The sequence below is a fragment of the Papio anubis genome, chromosome 1 (genome assembly GCF_008728515.1).
Source record: "Papio anubis isolate 15944 chromosome 1, Panubis1.0, whole genome shotgun sequence".
NCBI classification, from domain to species: Eukaryota; Metazoa; Chordata; class Mammalia; order Primates; family Cercopithecidae; genus Papio; species Papio anubis.
In genome coordinates, this window is record NC_044976.1 from 186933223 (window position 1) to 186950053 (window position 16831).

At 37.5% G+C, this 16831-nt stretch overlaps 1 protein-coding gene across 21 annotated transcripts in view; it reads right to left on the minus strand.

Annotated features, from left to right (window-relative positions):
- RABGAP1L (RAB GTPase activating protein 1 like) overlaps positions 1-16831 on the minus strand; it is a 786378-nt gene that overhangs the window by 24348 nt on the left and 745199 nt on the right. For 15 of the 21 annotated variants that reach the window (XR_004181472.1, XR_004181455.1, XM_031661559.1 and 12 more), the window contains 2 exons: positions 13621-13713; positions 1206-1316 (listed from right to left, as the gene is read on the minus strand). Coding sequence is in view for 18 of the 21 variants with exons in the window: in XM_031661559.1 (XP_031517419.1) it covers positions 1206-1316; positions 13621-13713 (204 nt within the window). In the remaining 3 variants the exon portion in view is untranslated. Of the gene's footprint in view, positions 1-1205; positions 1317-1516; positions 3113-5545; positions 7429-12977; positions 13279-13620; positions 13714-16831 lie in introns of those variants that run through there. The other 6 variants (XR_004181462.1, XM_021934039.1, XM_031661778.1 and 3 more) reach the window with 4 other exon arrangements.

The following is a 16831-nucleotide window of genomic DNA, read 5'->3' on the forward strand; positions in this document are numbered from 1 at the left end:
CACAACTTTTTAAAAAAGCATTCTCTGGGCTGCTTTTTCTACCTTCCATATCGTGTCCCAAGCAACACAGTTCTTGTTTTTGTTTTTGTTTTCAAACTCCTTTTAGTGCCAGTTCTCTCAGTGTCCTCCTCTCCCAGATACAGCACTGTTTTCCTGAACATGGGTCTTATCTCCAACTTTACTATGGTTAGAACTTTTGAGCCACAAAATTGGCTATCTATATGGGAAAACAGGAATTGTGGCAGGGGCCATTTTCAGCTGTCCTTTAATTTTAAACATTTAAGCAGATTTATGTTATGAATGAATTTGTATTTTTTAATATTGTCAATGCAAACTTACACCACAGGTAATGACTCTTTTACAGACTCAACAGTCTGCGAGTCAGTTTTTCTGACCCTCCACTGTCTGTTGGGAATATTTACTTTGTAGAAATCAGAAAATAGAGTGGTAATTTTAAATCTGCACAAGACTGCTTCCATATTGCCAATTATTTCTGAAAATGCTAGCAAGAAAAAACAGGAGGTCCTAAGACTGTCAGCTTAGTTGGAAAGAACAAGGGAATGCTAAATAGTTTAAGGTCTTCCTAGCAACAGCTAACATTTAATGAACACATACTATTGAAGTGCTTTACTTATTTGTTATATCATCTCTATGAGATAGACACCTTTTTATATCTATAGACAGCTTAAGAACTGCCCAGGGTCATATGGGTCACAAGTGGTGGTGCCAGCATTCACAATAGGGCAGTCTGGCTCTCAGCCACTCAGATGCCTATCAATCTAACAATCCAACTCTTAATGTAGGTACTTCATGTAAAAGTTCACATTTATTCTGGAGAAGAATTCTTACTGGAACAAAGAGTAAGGTGCCTACTGTTAGAGTGGCATTAGTACAGGTATATTCTTGGTGACTGATGTTCTCAGATAATTATGCTGACAGCCATTGGTTCAGGAAAGGTATCAACAAAGACATAACAGAGTTTAGAGGTATAAAGAAAGTTATGTCACACATGCTATTTAGAAATGACCCAAACTTTTCTCAAAGGCTTGTGTTTTCCACTCTCTCCAATTAACACAAACTGTCCCTGCCACTCCTCCATTCATCAAGAACAAAGTCAAGAACAAAGCAAGCTTGTGGGGGCAGCGGTGAGGGCAAATTGGTCTTTGCCCTGAGGAAGTCATCACAGTCTCATTTCTAAAGTTTACCTGATCCAAGTCATTCCGTAGAGCAATTTTGCTTGTTACTAGTTCATGGGCGAGGTCATCATTCTCTTGTTCCAACCTCATGCTGGCCTCCTGTAATCTTCGGTTCTCCCTCTGCAGAAAAAGAACAACAGCCGGAGGTGGGCATTAGTGTCTGGACATACAGAAATGAATAGAACTAGTGAGGAAAAACAAGCAACAAAGTGAACTTTCAAAGGTGTAAAAAGGAGAAGGCGCAAGTGGCACAGGAAGGCAGGATTGCTGTATGGGAAACAACAGTGAGTTTAGCTAGCAATGCAGATGCGGTTCTCTACCCGGTGAAACTTGTCCCTTAAACTCTCAAGATGGAACTTCATTATAAAACATGTGCCACAAAGAGCAAACTTTCTGAACATACCCCCCCAATCCTGTGAGGTTTTTACATAGATCTAGAACACAGACACAAGCAATTCTTTATTTCAAACATGCACGGTAGTTTCACCCTTGACCTCAAGAGAAACCACAAGACACAGTAGGAATGAAACAGGGGAAAACCACTAGACATTTCTTCAAATTGTTTTTCTAAGACAGGTTCATATTGAGTATATTTAAGAGCATTAAATCAAGAATCATGACACATGGGTTCATGACTTTGCTAACAGTCGACATTTTTATTCTTTGAGTAAGAATATATTTACTTTTCTGAACACCTATTTTTGGGTGACAGCAATAGTCATATCTAGTTTTGTTGTTTTTAAAAAAACTTCAGAGTAAAACATTCCAGGTAAAATAAATTACTGAGGATTTCTGCCCCCCAACTTTGAAAAATCTGAAACAAAGTTACATGATAAAAAAACAAAAACAAACAAATGAAAAAAAAAAAACAAAAAACAAAAAAACCCAGTCACTAATTCTTATGAAGCAAGGTCTTTCCTTAACTAAACACTGTGAACTTGGTATGTTCACAACTATTTTCAGAATAGTTATTTCATGTCTTCCATTCCAAAGTATCAAAATTACTTTCTTTGCTACTGTTAACAGTTATAGGAGATTCAAAAGACAGCTGACAGGAAAGACTAATGTCACGAGACCTTCCTGTTTTTCAGATTTACTCTCCTAACAGTGTTTTCTGCAAAGGTGGCAAAAACCTTTTTTTTTTGGTCAAAAACCTTTGACAAAGCAGTGACACAAAACTAGAAGACAAATATATGTTTTGGAAGATAGTTTATCATAGCATACCAGGCAATGTGAAGTTAATTTTATCTTCTATATAACAACCTGGTGTTTGCTATATTGAAAGAGAAGACAATTTCTTTCTTTTTCCTGTTTTTTAAAAGAAGGGCTAAGAAACATTGCACCTTGATTAACCAGCCACCAGGGCCCATTTCTGTCTTTTTTTTTTGGAAAAAAATTAGAAAAGTTGGAGAATATTAAAACATTATTGAAAAACATATCTACTAAAAAAGATAAAAACAATCCCAAATCACTTTCATACTTCAAATAAATTCACAATAGAATTCGACTCAGTGTTAAAATACTGGAGAAGGCTGGATGCAGTGGCTCGTGCCTGTAATCCCAACACTTTGGGAGCCTGAGACTGGAGGATTGCTTGAGCCCAGGAGTTCAAGACCAGCCTCGGCAACATGGCAATACCCCATCTCTACAAAACAAATTTTTTTAATTAGCTGGGTACAGCTGGGCGCAGTGGCTCATGCCTGTAATCCCAGCACTTTGGGTGGCTGAGGTGGGCGGACCACTTGAGGTCAGTTCAAGACCAGCCTTGCCAACATGGTGAAATCTCATCTCTACTAAAACAAAATACAAAAATTACGCAGGTATGGTGATACACATCGTAATCCCAGCTACTCAGGAGGCTGAAGCAGGAGAACTGCTTGAACCTGAAAGACAGAGCTCGCAGTGAGCCAAAATTGCACCACTGCACTTCAGCCTGGATGACAGAGTGAGTGAGACTCCATCTAAAAAAAAAAAAATTAGCTGGGTGGTGTGGTGTGCACACATGATCCCAGCTACTGGGGAGGCTGAGGTTGGAGGATCACTTGAACCCAGGGAGTCAAGGCTGTAGTGAACTGTGATCATGCCACTGCACTCTAGCCTGGGTGACAGAGTGAGAACCTATCTAAAAAAAAAAAAGAAAGAAAGAAAGAAAGAAAGAAAGAAAGAAATATATAATAACAGGAAATGCTTACACTGCCTTGTAGGGGGGGGAAAAAACCCCAATAAATAACTGGAGAATCTCATTATAACAATATAAACAATAAATATTAACTGTAGGTAGTGAATTTTCTTTACTGTTGTCCTTTTCCTTTTAAAAATGTTTTCAAGTTTTCTACAATGAATATATATTTGTAATAGGATTTAAAAAATAGTTTTATTAAGGAAAAAAAAATTCAGAATTTTAATTCCATTGGAAGGGATAAGATGCCAAAATGAGAAAAAAAAAATTTTAAGTCCACTTCTGTTAGAAGGTCATATTCTACACAAAACCATATTAGATCCTCCTTTTTGACCAAGATATAATGTAACTCCTAAGAAGTGGTGCCTTGCTAGGAACTCTTTCCCCAGATGTTCCTGAGAAGACTGTGTATGCTCTTGTAGAGGCAACTTGTACTCATCAGATTCTGTCAGTTCCCTCAATCTACAGAAGTTCTACCCTCCCACAGAAGCATAATAAATGTAGAGACTAAAAAACAGATTTCTAAAAAGCCAGAGCTTCTACAATGAAATCTTTCAATCTTTGCCTAAGTAACACAATTTCTAGCAGGGGCTGGAGAGTTAGCCTTTATTTCTGATATATCTATTACTCCTTTTCATGGAAAAAAAAAAAAAAAACTTATATACTTACAGGAAACTTAGATTAAAAAAAAAGATTTGAGAAGCTTTTTCAATAAATTTCCTTCTAGTCAGGAAAGAGTAACAATACCAGCACAATTTCAACATGACATATTTCACAATGCAGCTGCTTAGCCAGGGAAGAGATTTTTCTCATTTCTTGATAAATCTTTTCAAGAAACTAAGATAAGACTACTTTAATAGCTATTCCCGAGTTAAGTGTCCTATTGCTATTGAAATTGTACTTGTATAACCCCAAAGTACAAAAACCTCCCTCGACTATTATGTACATTACATCCATTTGGCACAAGTGAAAATGTTGCCACTACCAGTTTTTCAGGTTACAATTATATGCTTAGAATTGAGTTAAAGTAACCTCCAGGTAAAGTCATAGGATGTTCGTGGAAAAGTACTTTGTTCAAGTATTTAGAAATCATACCAGGTAGCTACTTCACTGTTGATTAGAGATTAATGTCTGATGGATTATCTGTTATATAAGAAAGGGCTGTGAGTTCAGCTGAAATTCTGACTAGTAACTTCTCATTACAATGACTGTTGCAACTGAAACCCTTTCTTACAGACACACACTTAAAGGGGCAAGGGCAAGGGTGGGAAAAGATTTGGGAGAAACTGAGAGTCTCGGTCCCTGCAAAGCAAAATAGCCTAGAGGGCACGCCTACTTGCTTTTGCTTTAGCAAGAAGCTTCAATTTAGTGTCTGCAAAGCAAGCAGCACAGTGGGAAGTGTCAGACTCCTGCTCTGCACTCACAGACAAGTGGGAAAGCAAGCTACGGGGCCAAAAATGCAGTATCATCCTCCAAAGTATGAACCCAGGGTGAGTGCTACTGAGCACTACAGTGAGACCCTGCTACTGAGATGGAGATTTTCTACAAAGAACTTGCCCACACTTACCTACTGAGGGCTAAACAGAGCTTATATTACTTGGCTGTCTTTTACAGTTCTTCTCAAGGAGCCAAAACTGTTTTCAATACTGACCCATTCCAGAAAAAGTTTGCCTGTATTCTAGAATGGAGAAGAGAGTTTGGTTTTGATGGTCTTGGGAAAGGTAATAACCCTGCTTGGTTCATTTTGAAATGTTAACAAGGGTTGCCCATGGGAGACAGACTTAAAGTCAGCCCCAATAACCTCAGTCAGCCCAGAGAAATTCACATGCTCTAAGTTTGCACAAGCAGATGTGCTGACTGCTCAAAGCCTGTAAACAAAACAGGCAAACTGGTTCCCTCTTGCCTTTCAGAAAAGATTACAGGAGACACTGCTTACATAACTCTTAACATTCACATCACACTGTCTGAAACATATCCTCCCCATCTCACACAACTGACACCATTTGAACAAAAAGCAGATAACAACTGTCCTCATAGTTTCACCCCTTATGGATAGGAGATGTACAGCTGGGAAAGTTTGGTTAGTAACTTTTGGGAGGAGGATACTGCATTTTTCAAAGAGACAGACACCGATGTTACAGACATACATAGATTAAAAAAAGAAACTTACCTCCTCAAAAGTCATAGACCAACTACCGTTTTCAATCATAGGTACAAAGACAATTAAAAAAAAAAAAGAATATCCAATGAAATTGAACACCTACTAAAATATTTATGAAATGGCAATAACAAAAACAGACACTTCTTAATGCTCTTTTGCTTTTCCTTCGAGTGTCATATAACTCTAAGTTCTCTCTGTGACTGCAAACATTCAATGGAACAAAGTATACTTGAGGCAGCCAGTGGGCAAGTCTCAACTCAGGAAGACTCATATCCTCAAACTCCTCCCTCTCCACACTGCTGTTTACAGTTTGCATGAACGACTAAAATGCTGTATGTGGAACTATTAAGGAACTACGGTGTGAGGTGTTGATACTGTGTTGTTAAAGCTGGGTGGAAGGAACTTCCTTATATGACAAGGTCAGAAATCTTGCAAAATAGTTCATCTTCAGACAAAAGAATGAAATTGCTGGGCAGGGTAATGCAAAAGAAAAATGGATCCTGGATCTCATGTGTACCTGGGGGCTGAAGTCCAGGTGAAGCAGTTCAAGGGATTGTGAATGTCATTTATTCCAAGATGAGAAACCAGAGAAATGTGAACTGGTAATTAAAAGTAAAGAAACTAAGCTTTAAAGGAAAAAAATGATGAGGAGGGAGGTGGCTTTATAAACCCTAGCTCAATATTTTGGGTGTTGTCTGCTGCTATGATGAATTCTTGGCACATGGTTTTAAAGCCTTTTAAGGGTCAGGAGAAAATGTTTTCCTAAAAGACTCAGTGCAAATTTATTAGCAACAACACACTCAACGCTCACATATTTTCTTTTGGATACCTCTTTTAAAAGAGTTGACAGCTATCATATTCAAGTTTTCAAATGCCTACAGATAAAATGTTTAAATATCTATGTTGTCCTTAAATGAAGATCTGAGAAAGAAAATATGGATATTTGAAGCTTTTTACTTTACTCATCACATCCAATTTTATCTTTGTAGTGGAAAATTTCAAATTTTTAAATGTCAAACTAAAAACAAAATCTTGTCAGTAATAAATGACAGCTGGCCAAACAGACTGCATTTCTTTTAGCACTTAAAAAACTATCTTAGATTATACTCTTGCACAGGGGTCAGCAAACTTCTGGTGTAAATTGCCAGACAGTAAATATATTAGACTTTGCAAATCGCATGGTCTATGCTGAAATTTCTCAACTCTACCAGTGTCATACGAAACCAGCCACACATAATAAATAAATAAATAGGTGTGGCTGTATTCCAATAAAACTTGGTTTACAAAAACTGGCAATGAGCCAGATTTGGCCTATAAACCACAGTTTGCAGATCCCTGCTCCACTCTAGTACACAAATCAAATTTTCAAAAAGCAAATGCATTCTAGATGATATAGAAACATATTAGTGTCAGGTAATTTTCTCAGTAATACTTAAACGGAAAAGAAAACTTTCTAAAAATTAATGAAAGTTTCTTGAAAACTCTGACGATCATCAATAAACATACTAGAAATTCTTAGTGTGCTGAATGCATATTCTTCCCCCAAGGGTTAAGTATAAGGGACTCAAAAGACCAGCATTGTTAGAAATCGCCCACTCCTGATTAGCTATATTGCTTGAGAAGCCAAAAGGATTTAGTTTTGCATCTTCACCATCCTACAACAATGAACTCTCTGGGTTATCCAAGCTCAAAGAGAAAGTGGAAGCCTTCTGAAGTTTATCATTAAGTTATCATAGGCATATAGAAACCAACCTCATGTCTATTACTATTCCTTAAAAGCACATTATTTCATAACATAATATTTCCAAAAGCCAACACAGTCTCTGTGATGTGAAAAAATAATAAAATGTGTTTATTTGCTCTGGCAGAAAAACATGTTTTTTTTTTTAGATGTAGTCTTGCTCTGTCACCCAGGCTGGAGTGCAGTGGTGCGATCTCAGCTCACTGCAACCTCCGCCTCCCAGGTTCAAGAGATTACCCCGCCTCAGCCTACTGAGTAGCTAAGACTACAGGTGTGTGCCACCACACCCGGCTAATTTTTGTATTTTTAGTAGAGAAAGGGTTTTTACCATGTTGGCCAGGTTGGTCTCGAACTCCTGACCTCAAGTGATCCACCCGCCTCGGCCTCCCAAACTGCTGGGATTACAGGTGTAAGCCAACGTGTCCAGCCAGAAAAATAATTTTCAAAGATGGATTCACTTATCTTGACTCCCCTGAGTAAGAAAGGGTCCAACACCAAAAAGGGCCCAACAGTTTTTAAAAAAAGTCTACTCCCTCGTTTTTATAGGTTAGAAATGTATCCTAATTTAAACTTTTCTTCATTTGTCAAGTTTAAAAGAAATGTGATAATTGCTCTAAATTATTGCATTAGACATGTAAGGATGGCAAAAAAGTACAATTAAGCTTTATTTCAAATATTTCATTTGTATTATTTTCACTATGCATAATAGCTTAATTTTAAATTACATGTAGGAGCAACTGCTCTACAAAACCTAGTATGTGCAAGAAAAAACTGTGGAAACATAATCATTTCCTTTGTTTAAATTACATTTTGATTTTAAAAATTACTATGTTTAATCTCAAGAACGAGGTTAAACATTCTAAATTTAATGTACTGAACATGGATAAGACACTTCAATTAGAAATTATGTATTCATAATACTATCTGTGTCCCAAACCCAAGACAGTGTAAGCATTCCAGATTCTTTTAGTATTTTTCCATCTAGAACAGGTAACCTTTATTATGCTTTGGGAGATTCACCGAATTTAATTAATTAGCTCTGTGTGTGTGTGTGTGTGTGTGTGTGTATTTATTCATTTTTGAGATGGAGTCTCACTCTGTCGCCCAGGCTGGAGTGCAGTGGCATGATCTCGGCTCAATGTAAGCTCCGCCTCTCGGGTTCACGCCATTCTCCTGCCTCAGCTTCCCAAGTAGCTGGGACTACAGGTGCCAGCCACCATGCCCGGCTAATTTTTTTTTTTTTTTTTAAGTAGAAATGGGGTTTCACCGTGTTAGCCAGGATGGTCTCGATCTCCTGACCTCGTGATCTGCCTGCCTCCGCCTCCCAAAGTGCTGGGATTACAGGCGTGAGCCACCGCGCCCAGCCATTTTTTTTTTTTTTTTTTGAGACACAGTCTGGCTCTGTTGCCCACGCTGGAGTGCAGTGGCATGATCTTGGCTCACTGCAACCTCCCCCTCCCAGGCTCAAGCGATTCTCATGCCTCAGCCTCTCGAGTAGCTGGGACTACCGGTGCTTGCCAGCACACTCAGCTAATTTTTGTATTTTTTAGTAGAAGTGGGGTTTCACTGTATTGGCCAGGCTGGTCTGGAACTCCTGACCTCAAGTGATCCACCCACCTCAGCCTCCCAAAGTGCTGGCATTACAGGCGAGAGCCACCATGCCCAGTCAATTAGCTGTGTTTTTTAAGGCTTAGTTCACATTTGTGCAAATAGTTCTTTAATTAAACCAGAAAAGCATATCATTCTCCAAAGGTAGATGAAGGCTACAGATCTCCAAAAAGTACCATCAACTGATACCACCACTAGAAAACTTTCCTCACAATAGAAACGATTCATCTCTTTAAGATAGAAAATATTTTAAGGCCGGGCGCGGTGGCTCACGCCTGTAATCCCAGCACTTTGGGACCCCGAGACGGGCGGATCACAAGGTCAGGAGATCGAGACTATCCTGGCTAACACGGTGAAACCCCGTCTCTACTAAAAATACAAAAAATTAGCCGGGTGCGGTGGTGGGCGCCTGTAGTCCCAGCACAGGGGAGGCTCAGGCAGAAGAATGGCATGAACCCAGGAGGTGGAGCTTGCAGTGAGCCAAGATTGAGCCACTGCACTCCAACCTGGGCGACAGAGCAAGACTCCATCTCAAAAAAAAAAAAAAAATTTTAATTTCTGAAATTGGTAACTTTGCTTGTTAAGGGCTTAGTTACTAGTTTCTAAAATACACTAAAAACAGCTACACATATTGATGAATGTGTGTTTTCTGGGGAACCTGTATAAAAATGAAAACATGCTTATTTCTACAGCCAAATCTTTATCCTAATTTCAGCTTATTAGAAATCAATCACTAAATTTACAAACCAAAATATTAGAGTAGATAAAGAATTTTACACAAATCTGGTCAGGTTCAAGTTAAGAAGGAAGATAAAAGAGATTTGAAATAAATATTCTACATTGTTCTTCCAAAAAAGTTTCCTTTCTGTCTCCTGGAATCTAGTCATGAAGAGAAACAGAAAGAATAAAGGCTATAAAGCAGTCATTATGGTGTTCACTGAGTTTAAAATATAAACTGATGCCAAGCCCAGGTAGCACAGGCAGTGCATGTATATGTGTGTATGACCTACGTATATATGTTTATATCTGTGTGTATACATACAATGTACAACATATGTTCTATCTGGAAATTAATGGGCTTCACTAAAAACTAATGTACCACCCACTGTGTTGGCTTTTATTCTACAAATATGAACACATATAAGATCAATAGTCACTAATTAGCTCTAATTTCAACAGGAAGCTCTCCCTCCTGCAAAGCTTCTAAACAAGTACCTCTGGTGTGACTTAGGGTTCATGAAAGGAAAAGGGTAGCCTAAATGACAATCCTCCTGGAATATTCTGCTTTTTTTTTGGAGATGTAATTCACATGCCATAAAAGTCATGTTTTTAAAATGTGCAATGTAATGATTTTAGTATATTCACAAAGTTGTGCAATCATCACTACTTCCTAATTCCAGAAGATTTTCATGATATGTGGAGTTTTAAAATTTAAATTTATACTAACATTATTTCATCTCTTTCTTTGTGGTTGAGATTTAAGTGTTGAATAAAGGTGACTATAGCGATATAACCTGAGCATGAAGATATTTACATATGTCATAAAAATAGACATCAAACACATGTTTACATAGATATAGCAAGAAATATGACTGTTGAGAGCTACATCTACATTGTTGGATCTTTAATCCCACCTCCAGGTTCCCTGTGATAGCCCTTTTACGTATGCCACCATGTCTAAGAGAAATAGCATTGAACTGAAATACCTCTTAAAATATCTTATTATATAACATATGTGGGCTTTAAAAAATAAATTCCCGGGCCGGGCGTGGTGGCTCACGCCTGTAATCCCAGCACTTTGGGAGGCCGAGGCAGGCGGATCACGAGGTCAGGAGATCGAGACCATCCTGGCTAACACGGTGAAACCCTGTCTCTACTAAAAATACAAAAAATTAGCCAGGCCTGGTGGCGGGCGCCTGTAGTCCCAGCTACTCGGGAGGCTGAGGCAGGAGAATGGCGTGAACCCGGGAGGCGGAGCTTGCAGTGAGCCGAGATGGTGCCACTGCAGTCCAGCCTGGGCGACAGAGCGAGACTCCGTCTCAAAAAAAAAAAATAAAATAAATAAATAAATAAATAAATAAATAAATAAATTCCCACAACCTTCCTAACTCTCTTGTCATATGGCAAGCTAGGGTGTGGAAATGACTTTTCAAGCAATATAGATTCTAATGTTGAGGAGGGGTTGTCACTGAACTGGTGCAAGTTCTCACTCAATGCCCTCAAAGATGTTCCCAAGTCAGTCTTTAAGAGTTTACACTAACTGGGTTCCCAGTCCAAGATCTATGAATTATAAAGTGCTCATTCCCAGGACAGAGATCTTATTCTTCACAGGATTAAATTTAGAAGATGTAAATGGTATTTTCTAACTTTACTACTTTAATTAAGATAATTATAATATGGCTTCTTAAACTACATATTGATCATCTTAAAAACCAAATATGTTGATGGTTAGAAACTTATATTGTTGACTGCCACCTTGAAGGTGTAATTATAATCTAAGAACTATAAATTTGCCAAGTGTATTACCAGGACAAATGCCTAGACATTATTAAAAGAGTATAGAGACATTAGATGAATGTACTGACAAGTTACCACAATAATCTAAAAGAAATAGCGATAGAGGGTATCAGATAAGTGCAAATAAGAAGCAACAATACTTGAACTTAAAAAGTAATGCCTGCTTTCAAAACAAAAAGTTTAATCCTACTTTGATCTCTCAATAAAACTATGCACACTGATAATCTTACATGTTATAAGTAATTTAAAAATAATGTACATCTTACTATTAATGTATACATACCTGCTTTGGCACAAAAAATGATTTAAGACACAATAACAAGTTCAATTCCAGCCTGATTTTAAATGTACAAATTTGGTCTTCCATTTCTCTCTTATTTTAAAGCATTCTTCACAGAATTTATTCACAACAATGGTAGTAATAAGAAAATCAGAATGATGTTAGCAAAAGGAGAGCTTCATTTTGGATGCTTAATAATAGTTTATAATTACTACCTTCCAGCCTTTCTAAAGCAGCATGCCATGTGATTTACATTAAAAGTTGGTTTTATTGAGGGGATGTTGGTGGTGAAAATTAGCTTCAAACATTATCTGTAAACACCTTATCTGTTAATAGTTACCTGCTATAGAAGTATGTGGGATTTTATCATCAGATCTTGAACCACTTCTATAAGCAAGGGGAGATTATTAGTTGGCAATACTTGAGAGAAATGAGAACAATCAATAAGGGACTAGAGGGGAAGACCCACATAAGTTGGCATTATTCTAGTAATAATTGCATAATTTGTAGTAGTAGGTTTCATAAAATAACAGCCATTTATTGAATGCAACTATGAGCTAAGTCCTTAACATACAGCATCCCTCATCCTTGTAATAATCCACCAAGGAAGCAGATACACTGTATCTTTTACAGATAAGGAAGGTTCAATAACTAGTCCAAGATGCTGAATGGTGGCATAGGGATTAAAACCCTCAATATGGAGTCCAAATCCTGTGCTCTAAAAAAATGAGCAAGATTTGAGTTCAGGTCTGTCTGACTACAAAATCTACATACTCCTACCATGTTCCTCTGTACACATCCCATGTTACTCAATTCAGCAACAGAGATAAGATATTCTGTGTGACTATGCTGCGTATGTCCAGCTCTGACCACATAAAGATAACTCTAGTTACAAAAGTGGAAGTCATCCCAATGTGGGTGATTTAATTAATAATGCCACACAGTCCATTTATTGGCAGGACATTTCAGCACTGCTGCTCGGTGCTGAAAATACAGTATTCTTTTATCTTAGTGTATTGATGTGGAGGGAGAAGGAGCTATTATGTATCTGTATGAGTCTGAAAAATTAAAGCATGTTGAAGAGAGACAACATTTTACTTGGAAAAAAATAAGTTGGAAATAAGTGTTTCCCAACATTGCATCCTGGGAAGTGTTGCTAATTACCATTGAAGAAATTCACAATTAACGAACATATTAAAATGAAATTATTTTGATTCTGAAACTTCATACTATAAGTCAAATATCACTGTTGTTCCAAAATTCATTTGTGGAAATAAATGTTGCAACAAACACCATTACTGTGCTCAATATACCTTTGTGATTTTTATTTTTCCTTCCAAGTCAGTTGGTATTTTTAACATTTGCTACAGATAGAGCAAGTTTGAAACATCCTTGTGTCAGTCTTGGAACAGTTCACCTGCTAAAAGTCTTTGTGGATATGACCATGCACAGCTAAAACAGTACTTTGCCATTTTTCCTTTTTGTTTCATTTTTGAAAGTAGAAAGCCACTTTCTTTTTCCCCTCTCTTTCTCTCAGCTTCTTATGAAGATTCCCAGTATAAATGCAACAGCTGGAGTTACCTACAAATATACAAACTGAAAGAAAAGAAATATTATGGTTGGCTATTTGGGAGTCTCCTGAAATGAAAACATACCTGGACAGTTAGCATGATCAGAGAGTGTCTAAATCAATCGAGGAGGAACAGAGGGAATTGAACTTGCCACAACTGCTGCTTTAAGTAAAAAAAAAAAGAAAAAAAAAAAGGTACTTTACTGGGAATGGTGGCTCGTGCTTGTAATCCCAGTTACTTAGGAGACTGAAGTGGGAGGATTGCTTGAGGCCAGGTGTTCAAGATCAGCCTGGGCAACACAGCAAGACTCAGTCTCATTTAAAATAAAAAAGAAGGTACGTTGATAGGTGCAACATATTTCTCATACCTTGTATCTATCCATTGGGTCTTCCTGTTGCAGCTGACTCTCTCGCATTGTCTGATATTCTTTCTCATATTTCTTCAGCTTCTTGGTTGGTACCTGCAGGGATTTGAGGAAAACCATGTTAGACAAGGGCACCATTTATGAAAAAAAATTCAGATGTGTTTGCTAAATTTCTGGCATTCTAAGGGAACATGCCCAACTCAAAGTTAGGAGAAAAATACAGACTCCAGAGTAGGCGTTGGCAAACTTTTCCTGTAAAGGTCCAGGCAGTATATATTTTAGGCCTTGTGGGTCATATAGTCTAGGTTGCAAAGATTCAACTCTGTCATTATTACACAAAACCTGCCATGAGTGATACCTAAACAAATGAGTCTGGCTGTGTTCCAAGAAAACTTAATTTACAGAAACAGGCTACAGTTTGTCCACCTCTGTTATATATAATATTGCTGATGTCACAACCTTCTCTTGTTAATGTATTTAATAGTGCTATTAATTTTAACTTTCTTAAGTATAATTCACTCATATCCTTCTATTATGTTTAAAATGAAAATTATTATTTTATACAAGTAAAAAATTTAGCTACAAGAAATATTCTAAAATGGCCTGGGCATGGTGGCTAATGTCTGTAATCCCAGCACTTTGGGAGGCTGAGGCAAGCGGATCACTCGAGGTCAGCAGTTTGAGACCAGCCTCTGGCCAACATGGTAAAACCCCATCTCTACTAAAATTACAAAAATTAGTTGGGCGCCGTAGTGGGCATCTGTAATCCCAGCTACTCTGGAGGCTGAGGCATGACAATTGCTTGAACCTGGGAGGCTGAGGTTGTGGTGAACCAAGATTGCACCACTGCACTCCAGCCTAGGTGATAGAGCGAGACTCAGTCTCAAAAAAAAAAAAAAAAAAAAAAAAGAAAAAGAAAAATATTCTAAAATGGAGTTAGTATACTGAAAGGTTTTACTGTTTGACAATGAAAACTCAAATACAGAATCATTGTGCTGTATGAGATAATAGAAAGTCATCTAAACAACTCATTTATTTCTTGCGAAAATTATGTCATCCACAAAAGACAGTAGTTTACTCTTTTCTGAAAAAAGACTAGAATCCTATGGACTCTTCAAATTTTAAAAATAAACAAAAAAGCACAGCATAGTATAAAAGCCCTCAATAAACAGATATTTAACCTCTCTTAGGGGACAGTGGTGCACATCTATAGTCCCAGCTACTTGGGAGGTTGAGATGGAAGAATTGCCTGAGTGGACAAGTTCCAGGCTGCACTGCACTATGACGGCCACTTACTCTAACCTGGGCAACAGAATGAGACTCAGTCTTTTAAAACAAACAAACAAACAAAAAAACTCTCCTAGCCTCAGTTTCTTCGTCTATAAAATAGCAGGTAAATAAAATTTCTACCTCATAATGGTGTCAGGAGAATTAAATGAGTTAACAGAGAGGTATCTAAAACAATGCCTGGTTCATGGATATTTTAAAATTTTTTTAAAAACAAGTATTCAATCAAAATTAAGGTATTAGAACTTATTCTGTTCCATAATACATATTAAATATACTTTTAGTCTTTCTTTGGACAAAGTTATAGAATTCCTTTACTTATTTATTTTATTTTAACTTTTGTAGAGATAGGGTCTGGCTATGTTGCCGAGGCTGGTCTCAAACACCTGGGCTGAAGTGATCCTCCTTCCTCAGCCTCCCAAAGCACTGGGATTACAGGCATGAGCCACTGTGCCTAGCCCATGATTCCTTTAAACATCAAAACCTTTCCTTAATGTTTTTGTTTGGTTTACGATTACAAACGTGCTATGTTGCAAACTTCTTGCGGATTCTGAGAAGGAAAGGATGATGTGTTGCCCTCAGTATCTGCCATAATACCCAGTGGTATTTGGCTCATACTAGGCCCTCAACAGATTGTTCCTTGTTGAGTTTAAAATATGGTATTTAGAAAACATATACATATGAGTGAGAGAGCAAAAGAGAATGGAAAGCACCTAGCATGAATATAAAATTATCTCACAATTTCCTTATTTTCATCAAAATGAGGACAGCATTAATTCTCTGGCATCTGGCCAAATCATTTGTTACATAAAAACAAAGACACCAGGTGTCATTCCCATCTTATTCTAATTACTTTGTTTTTCCTATCCAGGAACACTATAAATTACTAGAATTATCAGCTTCCGACCACAATTGGGAAGTTTCACAAACTCAGTCCAAACCTGATAGATGACACAAACCAGTCAACAACCACATTATGATAATAGTCATCTGGCTGATGGGGGAATGTCTCCCCAGCCAAACAATGAGTGAGGACATTTCCCAGGGTGAAACTGAATTGCAAAGCCACTGCTGAATACTGTTATAAGAAACAAGAATCCTTTATTACTCCATCTCCAGAGACCTCTAACAAGTATACTGTGACCAACTAGAGTGCAACAGAAAGGAAAGCACCAGCTGCCAACTGTGTAGCCTCACAGATCATTAGATAAACAAGGGAAATATACATGATCATGTGTTAACAAAACAACAATGACATTATTTTTCTTGGCTTTGATAGCAGTCTCAATTTCTTTCAGTTTTATTTTCTCTATATACTTTAATCATACACTGAGAAAACCAAAAATAGACTCTGAAGATGAAGTTGTAAATCACTAGTACTAAAATAGTCCTGGAGTTACAGAAAAAGGGGAAGCTTCAGGGTTTTAAGGAGTGACAAGGTGTCTCCAATGTTTCCCTAGGTCCAGATGCAAGGGCCAAGGGGAGCAGCTAAAGGTATTGTGAGGAGACAGCCTACCCCTGGAGCCATTTTCCCACCAGATCAGAAGTATTTCAGTATTTTTACAGCAGGAATACCATACCACTGGACACCAGGCTGAGTATTAGTCCCATGTGGAAGTATTTTCTACATGGTTCTAAAATGGATCCACTCACCAGTGACTGAATTACATACTGGAAGCTTGTGCTTAGAGAATTCTGAAACCATATTTTTAAACTTCAAACTATTATCAATATTTTTTTTTATATGTAAGAGAAAAAAATGTTCTTTTAAAAAGATATTTTTATGTGCCCTTTTAAAAGTCACTTTTACTACTTATATTAAGAGGTTCATTTCAAAGTGAAATATTAAAAAAAAAAAAAAAGGCAATAACACTCTCAATAAGCTAATCCTTTCCCATCTGGCTGAGATTCTAGGATATTTGGCTTC